Source organism: Octopus sinensis, linkage group LG28 (assembly GCF_006345805.1).
Source record: "Octopus sinensis linkage group LG28, ASM634580v1, whole genome shotgun sequence".
NCBI lineage: Eukaryota > Metazoa > Mollusca > Cephalopoda > Octopoda > Octopodidae > Octopus > Octopus sinensis.
The window spans coordinates 3,539,181-3,551,511 of record NC_043024.1 but is presented as its reverse complement, the minus strand read 5'-3'; the positions used below and the strand labels follow the sequence as shown (position 1 = coordinate 3,551,511).

The following is a 12,331-nucleotide window of genomic DNA, read 5'->3' as shown; positions in this document are numbered from 1 at the left end:
AAGGTCTGGAAAAATGGGGGTAGCAGGGGATTGTATCAGACTGCCAAAAGAGAAGCTAGGAGACAGGTTTATTAAGCCAGAGGGGAAGCAGATAAGAAAAAATTTGCCAATGTTCTGCGCCGTGAGGACCAAAGACTGGAGGTGTTTCGTGTTGCAAGACAGTGTGTGAGAGAGAATCGTGATGTGGTAGGAGAGAAGTGTGTTCGCATGGAAGATGGTTCACTTGCGCTAAATGAGGATGCAAAGAGAGAGGTTTGGAGATGCCACTATGAAAGGTTGCTGAATGAAGAAAATGAATGGGATAAAGAGAGTCTGCCGAATGTTGACCCAACAGAGGGACCAGCTATCCGAGTTGATAGTTCCGTGGTAGCTAAGGCAATTAGAAGCATGAAGACAGGGAAAGCCCCAGGCCCATCAGGAATCACTGCAGAGATGCTCAAAATGTCTGGTAGTGTCGGCTATAGCCTAGTCACCCGTATAGTTAATCAGGTGATACACAAAGGGGTCATACCCAATGACTGGTGTAGCAGTATAATAGTCAACTGCTACAAAGGTAAAGGTGATGCCCTAGATACAAATAACTACAGAGGTATCAAGCTGTTGGACCAGGTGATGAAGGTTACGGAGAGGGTCATAGCCCAACTAATTAGAGAGAGAGTTAGTTTAGATGAGATGCAGTTTGGGTTTGTGCCAGGGAAAAGTACTACTGATGCTATATTCCTGGTAAGGCAGCTGCAGGAGAAATACCTAGCCAAAGATAAGCCCCTGTACCTGGCTTTTGTTGACATGGAGAAAGCCTTCGACAGGGTCCCCCGATCCCTTATCTGGTGGGCAATGAGGAAACTAGGGATAGATGAATGGTTAGTGAGAGCTGTGCGGGCCATGTACAGGGACGCCGCTAGTAGGGTGAGGGTTGGAAATGTGTACAGTGAAGAATTCCGGGTAGAGGTAGGAGTCCACCAAGGCTCAGTACTCAGCCCCCTCCTATTTATCATAGTCCTCCAGGCAATAACGGAGGAATTCAAGACAGGATGCCCTTGGGAGCTCCTCTATGCTGATGACCTTGCTCTAATTGCTGAGTCGCTATCAGAACTGGAGGAGAAGTTTCAGGTGTGGAAACAAGGATTAGAATCGAAGGGCCTCAGAGTCAATCTAGCTAAAACCAAAGTCGTAATCAGTAGGAAGGTAGACAAATCACAAACACCTTCAGGTAGATGGCCCTGCTCGATCTGTAGAAAAGGTGTAGGTAGAAACTCTATAAGATGCACCAAGTGTAAGCTATGGACACATAAGAGATGCAGCAATGTCAAAGGAAGGCTAACTAGGAAGATGGTTTTTGTATGTGGCAGATGCTCAGGAACAATAAACACTGAAAATGCTCTGAGACCAACTTCCGTCACTTTCCAGGGAGAAAAACTAGAAATAGTTGATAGTTTCCGTTACCTAGGTGACCAAGTCAGCAGCGGGGGCGGGTGTGCTGAAAGTGTAACTGCTAGAGTAAGAATAGCTTGGGCAAAGTTCAGAGAGCTCTTACCTCTACTGGTGACAAAAGGCCTCTCGCACAGAATGAAAGGCAGACTGTATGATGCGTGTGTACGAACAGCCATGCTACATGGCAGTGAAACATGGGCCGTGACTGCTGAGGATATGCGTAAGCTCGCTAGAAATGAAGCCAGTATGCTCCGATGGATGTGTAATGCCGGTACTCACACTCGGCAGAGTGTAAGTACCTTGAGAGAAAAGCTGGACCTAAGAAGCATCAGTTGTGGTGTGCAAGAGAGACGTTTGCGCTGGTATGGTCATGTGGCGAGAATGGATGAAGATAGTCGTGTGAAAAAGTGCCACACCCTAGCGGTTGAGGGAACCTGTGGAAGAGGCAGACCCAGGAAAACCTGGGACGAGGTGGTGAAGCACGACCTTCGAACTTTAGGTCTCACTGAGGAAATGACTAGAGACCGAGACCTCTGGAAGTGTGCTGTGCGCGAGAAGACCCGGCAGGACAAGTGAGTCCATAACCCGTGGCCTTCTACATGGGATGGAGCCAGCCTACGTATGCATACCTTCCCTTCTTGGGACACAAAACTCTACTTGTGAAGACGTGATGAGGCAAGTGAGGATCAGAATCGAAATCGATCAATGGAAATTGCGGATGTGCTACCAGTGCCGGTGGCATGTCAAAACTCTGCTTGTGAAGACCCGTTGAGGCAAGTGACGATCAGAATCGAAATCGATCAATGGAAATCGATCAATGGAAATCGATCAATGGAAATTGCAGATGTGTTACCAGTGCCGGTGGCATGTAAGAGAACTTTCCGTTTCGCGACCGTTGCCAGCACCGCCCCGTTTCGTGTCCGTTGCCAGCCTCGCCTGGCCCTCGTGCCGGTGGCACATAAAAAGCACCATCCGTTCGTGGCCGTTTGCCAGCTCTGTCTGGCACCAGTGCGGGTGGCACGTAAAAAGCACCCACTACACTCACGGAGTGGTTGGCGTTAGGAAGGGCATCCAGCCGTAGAAACACTGCCAGATTTGACTGGGCCTGATGAAGCCTTCTGGCTTCACAGACCCCAGTAGAACCGTCCAACCCATGCTAGCATGGAAAACGGACGCTAAACGATGATGATGATGATGATGATGATATATATATATATATGTATATATATATATGTCTGCATATGTGTGTATGTGTGTATATGTAAATATATATAGCTTATACTTACGTAGATATGTGTTTTATATATTTCAATTAGGATATATTATAATATGTGTACGTACTAGTTTATGCATGTGAATGTATGGGTATATTTATATATACAGGTGAATATGTATGTATGTATTAATTTATGTTATGTGTGGTTATATATGGATATGTATGTTTATCAAACAATAGTACATTTGGAGAATGTAATTTTTCTATACAAATATGTTTATAGACATAGGTAAGTTTTCGTTTATTTGACGAAAATACAGCTAGGGTTGTGACGTGACGAATGTCCTCCTAAAATTTAAGAGACACGCATGCTAATTTGTGGATGTGCATAAACTACATTCACGTACACACACACACACACACATCCTGCCTTATATATACAGATACACCCACACAATAGGTTTCTTTCATTTTCCATCAGCCAAATCCATTAAACAAGGCTTTGGTTGGCTCAGGGCTATAGTAGAAGACACTTCCCCAAGTTGCCACACAGTGGGACTGAACCGAAAACCATGTAGTTGTGAAGCAAGCTTCTTACGACACAGCCATGTCTGCACCTACATATATGCATGTATGTGTGTGAATTTGTGTGTGGGGGGGTGCAAGGAAGAAAATTGAATTCACAAGACTTTATTATTCACTATGATTGTTTCGACCCCTTCATGCACTGGTGCCGCATGGGTGAGATGCTGGACAAACAATTGCAGTGCATCACAGGTGCAGATGTGTCTCATCAAGTGCTTCGTCAAAAGGTTTCTTCATTTTTTAAAAATTTCCATTACAATACCTTTTGGTAGTTGTCATGCGCTATGTGTCTACACACAGAACTGTGATAAAATGTACAACTCTTATTTAAACAATAAGTGGGTATACTAGTTAAGTGTACAATATTATAGCCATTATGGCTGTTGTTAGCAATTGGTTTCGTACTAGGGGCTGTTATCTAACATCTTGTTGAACCCCTAGTGTGGCAACCATTTAGGCAATATCAGCTGTAATAGATATATAATACTGTACACTTTGATGTATATTTCTTTTATTTCTTTCAGTCATTTGACTGAGGCCATGCTGGAGCACCACCTTTAGTGGAACAAATCGACCCCAGGACTTATTCTTTGTAAGCCCAGTACTTATTCTATCGTTCTCTTTTGCCGAACTAAGTTACAGGGATATGAACACACCAACATCGGTTGTCAAGCAATGGTGGGGGGACAAAAACAGACACACAAACATATATATATGATGGATATTTTCAGTTTTTATCTACCAAATACACAAATACACACACAAGGATTTGGTTGGCCTGAGGCTATAGCAGAAGACACTTGCCCAAGGTACCACGCAGTGGGACTGAACCTAGAACCAGGTGGTTGATAAGCAAGCTACTTACCATACAGCCATGCCTGTGCCTACATATATGTATGTGTTCATATATACAAAAAATCGAAAGCAAAATAAAATAAAATAAGATATAAAAATAAGTAAATGAATTAAATAATTTAATTAGATTAAACACTAACAAAAACTTGAATAAAACGAAGTGGGGAGGAGAGGAGGAGAAGATGAGGAAGAAGAAGAGGAGAGGACAATGCTTGAAAACAAAGATAGGGATGGGTACAGCTCAGACATCTGCACTTTTAGTCAAAAGTCTGCTCTATCGATATGACCTGGAACTAACCAATGTACAACAAAAAATTCAACAAGAGCACTCAGAGTGCAGACCACCACCAAGGCAACACCAACGTCCTCTCAACGATTAGCCAGAGATCATTTTTAAAATGAGAATATCTGAAATAAACTCGACTTTTCTCATAAATGAGAATACTAATAATGAACTCAACCGATCTCAAAAATTAAGTGTAAAAACAGAAAAAATAATCCAGAATTCTTGTCTGGTACCAGATTGATCCCAAAATCTAATCGGTTTGTGCCAGTCATGAGGCTAAACATCCCTGAAAGTTTCATCTGAATCCATCCAGTGGTTCTTGAGATATCTTGTCCACAGACAAACAAACAAACACAACTGGAAACAATACCTCCGCCTTAGCGAAGGCGGAGATAACAATACTCACCATGGGTAAAGAGGAAGTGGTTCAAACAAGTAATAAAAGATCCTGGTGCTTCACACAGATGAACAGAATTTAGTTTCTTTGATTTGGAGTCCACTACAGGATATGTCGAGAGAATTTCCATAAATTTACACCATGCTTGCGTACAGAGTTCAGGCCTGATTTGGTAACGGAGATTGACACAGACACTCCCACCCAGGTGAGTATTCGTGGTGTGAGTATGCCATTTCTTTATATCCTGAGTACTCAGTTGATCTTTCGAAGAATTCAGACTTTCACGGAAGTCAACAAATGTTTCACATTTCCATAGGTTTGCATCCTCTGACTGGCCACTCTTAAACGTAGGCCAGGGCCATTCTTTACTTTTGCTTTGAGAATAAACGAATTTCTTGGAAAACACTTCCTGAATTTGTTGTTGTTCTTCTTCAGATAATGACTCAGAATTAACATTGGAATTTTGCTCCATATATTTTCACTGTAAAAGATAAGTAAAAGCAAAGATATATAAATATATATGGGTCGAACACACAGAAAACAAAAGACAAAGACAGGTGAGGGAACAACAATCAGGTGTATTAGTTTGACACTCAGGAAGAATGGAAAAGTCTTTGATGTTTCAAGCCTATGCTCCTTGATAGAAAGGGAAGGCAGAAAAAAAAACAGAGAGAAAAAGAATGTGTCAAGATTAATGGTTTAACATTATATATATATATATATATATATATATCATCATCATCATCATCATCATCGTTTAACGTCCGTTTTCCGCACAAAAGATGGAGGTGGAAACAGCAAAAAAGTAAATTTAATTTAGAAAGAAATATAAAATATTACTAGTTTTGAAGATAAAATTCATCTTACCAAATAATGATAAAAATTGGGAATTTGAAGTAAAAACAATTTGTATTTATCTTGTTTGGTGGTTAGAACATGTCTAGAGTTTTCTGTAAAGTCTTCTTTAAATATAGTTTGTTTGTAAATAATTTGGTATAGAGTTCAAGGTGTTGGAGAGAAAGAGATGGAGTGTAATTGTCTATTGTCAACTAGATGTACCTGCCGTAACCCCTTGGGTCACAACTACTCCAAGCTGAAAATGTTGACATGCAGCAGAAAAGGAAAAAGTACTATTTCGAACGTCATGCAATAAAATTTTTAAATAATACAGTTCTCCTGCCTTTGGTGTGACAAGATAAACATGACCAAGTGTTTCTTCTTTGGAAACGTTCAAATGGCCTTCATTTTTTTTTACTCACTTTCTTCTTTGCCATTCTTTGTTACTACTGTATGACACTGAGGTGCGTTTATGTGCCACCAGCATGGGTGCCAATTTGCATGACACTGGTATCTGCCACAACTGTGATTTTGCTTGGCTTGATGGGTCAATATATCCTCATAATTTCTGAGCAATATTCTTTGTTCATCTGGTAGGTGAACTTACCGTCTCACTATTGCAGGCACTCTTTCATGAATTGAAAATCCTAAAATGGATGCAACTGCTTTGGATGGTCCAGTATACCTACCCATTAGATATTGACTAATTTCGTTATCATTGTTTATTTGAACAGCAGCTTGGTCATTTCTTTTCAGTGTGTACATGATGACGTGCTTAATTGAATTCACTGAGGCAACGATTTCAACATTGCAGTGGCATTTGAATGTTCTTAAAAGAGTTTCCTTATAAGGTACAACCCATTTTTTGTTTGTTTTTCCATTCTTATGAGATTCAGCTCCTCCCATTGCAACTGATCTTCGTCTATAAAGAGATAGAGTCTCTCTCTGTTTTTCTGCCTTTTGATTAAGACAATAAAGATTAATATCTCAATTTAAATAAAATAGTAATTTTTCCCTTTACGAAAAAATATCAAGTAACTGTAATTCAAAAATATCTCATAATAATATAGGGAGAATTTCTATCTTCAAGTCTATGGCAGTCACAAAGAAAAAGGAAAGTATGAAAAAAGAACAGACAGAGGTAGCTGACATGACTCTTTGAAGTGTCTACATTTTCAACTTGAATTTTGTTTTCTTAAAGGGGGAAATGACTATTTCATTTGTAATTTTTATCACCTTAAATGTCAGGAAAACAGACAGACAAACTTTGAGTTTTAGTATAATCATCATCATCATCATCATCATTTAACGTCCGCTTTCCATGCTAGCATGGGTTGGACGGTTCAACTGGGGTCTGGGGAGCCCGAAGGCTGCACCAGGCCAGTCAGATCTGGTAGTGTTTCTACAGCTGGATGCCCTTCCTAACACCAACCACTCCGAGAGTGTAGTGGGTGATTTTATGTGCCACCGACACAGGTGCCAGACGAGGCTGGCGAACGGCCACGCTCGGATGGTGTTTTTTATGTGCCACCGACACAGGTGTCAGACGAGGCTGGCAGACGGCCACGCTCGGATGGTGTTTTTATGTGCCACCGACACAGGTGCCAGATGAGGCTGGCGAACGGCCACGATCAGATGGTGTTTGTTACGTGCCCACAGCACGGAGGCCAGTCGATGCGGTACTGGCTACGGCCACATTCGGATGGTTTTCTTGTGTGCCACCGGCACTGGTACCACAAAGATACAAATTCCATTGATGTTCATCTATTTTGATTTGTTTTGATTTTCACTTGCCTCAACAGGTCTTCACAAGTGTCACAAGAAGGAAGGTATGCACAGGTGGACTGACTACGTCCCAGGTAGGGGCCACGGGTTATGGCCTGACTAGTCTTGCCGGGTCTTCGGATGGTGTTTTTATGTGCCACCGACACAGGTGCCAGATGAGGCTGGCGAACGGCCACGATCGGATGGTGTTTGTTACGTGCCCACAGCACGGAGGCCAGTCGATGCGGTACTGGCTACCGCCACGTTCGGATGGTTTTCTTGTGTACCACCGCACAGGTGCCAGATGAGGCTGGCGAACGGCCACGAACGGATGGTGTTTGTTATGTGCCCACAGCACGGAGGCCAGTCGATGCGGTACTGGCTACAGCCACGTTCGGATGGTTTTCTTGTGTGCCACCGGCACTGGTACCACAAAGATACAAATTCCATTGATGTTCATCTATTTTGATTTGTTTTGATTTTCACTTGCCTCAACAGGTCTTCACAAGTGTCACAAGAAGGAAGGTATGCACAGGTGGACTGACTACGTCCCAGGTAGGGGCCACGGGTTATGGCCTGACTAGTCTTGCCGGGTCTTCGGATGGTGTTTTTATGTGCCACCGACACAGGTGCCAGATGAGGCTGGCGAACGGCCACGATCGGATGGTGTTTGTTACGTGCCCACAGCACGGAGGCCAGTCGATGCGGTACTGGCTACCGCCACGTTCGGATGGTTTTCTTGTGTACCACCGCACAGGTGCCAGATGAGGCTGGCGAACGGCCACGAACGGATGGTGTTTGTTATGTGCCCACAGCACGGAGGCCAGTCGATGCGGTACTGGCTACAGCCACGTTCGGATGGTTTTCTTGTGTGCCACCGACACTGGTACCACAAAGATACAAATTCCATTGATGTTCATCTATTTTGATTTGTTTTGATTTGATTTGATTTTCACTTGCCTCAACAGGTCTTCCCAAGTGTCACAAGAAGGAAGGTATGCACAGGTGGACTGACTACGTCCCAAGTAGGGGCCACGGGTTATGGCCTGACTAGTCTTGCCGGGTCTTCGGATGGTGTTTTTATGTGCCACCGACACAGGTGCCAGATGAGGCTGGCGAACGGCCATGATCGGATGGTGTTTGTTATGTGCCCACAGCACGGAGGCCAGTCGATGCGGTACTGGCTACGGCCACGTTCGGATGGTTTTCTTGTGTGCCACCGGCACTGGTACCACAAAGATACAAATTCCATTGATGTTCATCTATTTTGATTTGTTTTGATTTGATTTTCACTTGCTTCAACAGATCTTCACAAGTGTCACAAGAAGGAAGGTATGCACAGGTGGACTGACTACGTCCCAGGTAGGGGCCACGGGTTATGGCCTGACTAGTCTTGCCGGGTCTTCGGATGGTGTTTTTATGTGCCACCGACACAGGTGCCAGATGAGGCTGGCGAACGGCCACGATCGGATGGTGTTTGTTATGTGCCCACAGCACGATGGCCAGTCGATGCGGTACTGGCTACGGCCACGTTCGGATGGTTTTCTTGTGTGCCACCGGCACTGGTACCACAAAGATACAAATTCCATTGATGTTCATCTATTTTGATTTGTTTATAATATATATATATATAGATGCACAGGGACAATAGACACAACAGACACTCAGAAAACAGATTCCATCACACTCCAGGGAGAGAAACTAGAAGTAGTTGATAGTTTCCGCTACCTGGGTGACCAAGTTAGTAGCGGAGGTGGATGCACAGAGAGTATCACCACTAGAATACGAATAGCCTGGGCAAAGTTCAGAAAGCTCCTACCCCTACTGGCAACAAAAGGTCTCTCCCTCAGAGCAAAAGGTAGATTGTATGATGCATGTGTGCGAACTGCCATGCTTCACGGTAATGAAACATGGGCTGTGACTGCAGAAGACATGCGTAGACTTGAAAGAAATGAAGCTAGCATGATCCGCTGGATGTGTAGTGTCAGTGTGCACGCAAAACAGAGTGTAAGTATCCTGAGAGAAATGCTGGATATAAGAAGCATCAGATGTGGTGTGCAAGAGCGACGCTTGCGATGGTATGGTCATGTGCTGCAGATGGATGAAGAGAGATGTGTGAAGAAGTGCCACTCCCAAACAGTTGAAGGTATCAGGGGGAGAGGTAGACCCAGGAAGACATGGGATGAGGTGGTCAAGCATGACCTCAGAGCATTGGGCCTCACTGAGGCAATGGCGAAGGACCGAGATCTCTGGAGATACGCTGTGACTACAAAGACCCGGGCTGCTTTCTGCAGCAATTCCACATACCCCCTACCCATTCTAAGTACCCCGGATCCCCAAAGTACCCTGGATCCCCAAAGTACCCCGATCCCCAAAGTACCCCGGACCTCGTTGCCCCCGTGCCGCTGACACGTTAAAATGCTCGAACCGATCGTGACGATGCCGGACCCTCCGGCCCCTGTGCAGGTGGCACATAAAAAGCACCCAATCCACTCACGGAGTGGTTGGCGTTAGGAAGGGCATCCAGCCGTAGAAACTCTGCCAGATTCAGACTGGAGCCTGGAGCGGCCCCTGGCTTCCCAGACCCGGTCGAACCGTCCAACCCGTGCTAGCGCGGAAAGCGGACGTTAAACGATGATGATGATGATGATGATGATGATATATGCAGGGTGTGGTGAATAAACTGTCATTGAGTCCCAGGGCAGCTCCTCTTTCCATCGTCTTCAGCGGTTTGGCAGTTAGCCCAAAACTCTTCAGCTGGCTTTTGATCTCCTTTGCCGACACTATGCTCTCGTCCACTAGGATGTCATCAATATAGGAATTGGTGGCTCTTTTCACTTTGTCTGTCTTTCCCAGTAAGGTTTTGAGAATCGTCACCATAATCTTCTGTGCTGAATTTAGCCCGAATCCCAACCTGGTCAGGCAGTATGTCCATCACTTATACCTTACCAGCTGATATCTCCACAGTCTCTCAGCCACATGCAACTGCAGGTATGCCAACTTCAAATCAACGATTGTAAAGACCCTGTCATCTGCCTCCACTCTCTCAAGGTTTCACTGCAAATGTCCATAGCTTTGCTGCCCATATGGCACAATACGTGGCTGTTCAGCTCTCAGAAATCCAATACTGGCCTGATTTTATGCTTTGTTGGCAGCGCCACTGCCATCAGTGGTAGCACTCCACTCTCTCCTTCCAAGAAATCAGAATACCTTCCTTGATCCAGTGATCTACTTCTCCTTCGAACTTGCTTCTGGCATTCCCTTTCAGGGTATGCTGATAGCTACCAACCGCGTTTTTCCATTGTCTACTGCCAGCCATTGAACACAGCTCGAAAATCTTTGTCCGTGATGGTGTGTGTAGCACATTTTTCTTTGCAGCTCTCATCACTCTCCTGTCATGTACTCACAGCGCATAGCGTACCCGCACCACCAAACGCTACACCGGCTTCATTGACTGTGATACCTCCCAAACGGACAATGGCGTCCATCCCCATCACTACATCGATTCCGTCTACTATGCGGTCAATCACTATTGCATGCAACCTCGATCTTGTTCCTCATACGACCATCTCCACATCGCTACTTCCTCTGCATTCACCTTCCGTACCGTGCAGTGGGACTGAACCCGGAACTGTGTGGCTGGGAAGAATATCCATTTTCTTTAGGGAAAAAATTGGATCGTGTGAATTGTCCTGGTCCTCCCCCGACCTGTTTGCCAGCGCATTTTTATTTTCACATTCGTTTACTACATGTTGTTTTACACCTTTTACACTATTTTTTCATTTTTATGACTGGATCGTGTGTATTATACGATCATATTCGTTTACTACGTGTTGTATACCTTTTTTTGTTTTGTTTTGTTTTGCTCGGGTCAAACTCTTTAGATTTGCACCTCACCTTGAAAAATGCATTTTTCTTAAAAAGTTTATTAGCCCCATATTCAGGTAACACTGCGGCACACCTAGCATCGCCTCGTGATCCACCAGTGTGCTGCGACATAACGGTTGCGAAGCACTGGTCTAGGGGGGCAGTTCTGAGCTATACACGATGTGGCTTACAGTAAATAAATAAATACTTATATGGCCCAGCGCATTCATTTGCCCGAGGGTCAACAATACTGCTAAGGCAGCTCTGATAATGCCATGAGCCATTTGAACGAATTTCCGAAGTTTTCTACAAGTTTAAAAACTGGGTCTGGTGTAATTATTGAGAACATTTTTTAAAACATTTAATAGTTACGGTCATGTTTTAAACCTCTTCAGAAATGACAAAGGATTTCTTTTTAGTCTGTAAAGAGTTAGTAAACGTCTGTAACGAAAGGAGACTTCAGGCTACCACTAAACGTCTCTGAATAAAGCTTAAAACATGGAAACGCTTTGGATTTTACCAGCATTATCACTTTTTCCGACACTATTGCACGCATAAATCCAAATGGGACATCAATGAAGACCCCCTCCACTTCGATCACATTAAAATACCAGAGATATTTTGGTAAATTTTGACAAAAAAATTCCCGATATTTTGGAAGAAAGAAATGAAATACCTGAGAAAGAACAACCGAGATGTGTAAACAGTTCCGTATTGACGGGAAGGTTACGGTGTCAGACGAAAAAAATACCCTCTTTCATTATTTATACTTCCACACTTGAAATTATAATTCCCATCCACGTTTAGGCATCTTTTTATCTTTTATAATTATTTTTTTTAGTTAATGGACTGCGATCATGCTGGGACATCACCTTACAAGGTTTTTAGTCGAACGAATCGAGGCCAGTCCTTCTTTTTTTAAGCCTGTGATTAGTTCTATCAGTTCTTGTTGACAAACATAAATAAAATGACACCGGTAGTTAAGCGGCGTAGGAGGGCGCTCTAACACGCGCACGCACTTATATACGGGGTGTTCGGGCTAAATTTGACAATTTTCCATGGCTCCTTTTTCTTCAGTAACAGCTAGATGTGT

General features: G+C 43.8%; 1 protein-coding gene across 2 annotated transcripts in view; it reads right to left on the bottom strand.

Moving 5' to 3' along the window:
* Positions 1 to 12,096, bottom strand: part of LOC115225780 (cap-specific mRNA (nucleoside-2'-O-)-methyltransferase 2) — an 87,142-nt gene extending 75,046 nt beyond the window's left edge. For both annotated transcript variants that reach the window (XR_005004188.1, XM_029796733.2), the window contains exons 1-2: positions 11,915 to 12,096; positions 4,780 to 5,251 (exon numbers count right to left, since the gene is read on the bottom strand). Coding sequence is in view for 1 of the 2 variants with exons in the window: in XM_029796733.2 (XP_029652593.1) it covers positions 4,780 to 5,242 (463 nt within the window). In the remaining variant the exon portion in view is untranslated. The remainder of the gene's footprint in view (positions 1 to 4,779; positions 5,252 to 11,914) is intronic.
* Between the last annotated feature and the right edge of the window lie 235 nt (positions 12,097 to 12,331).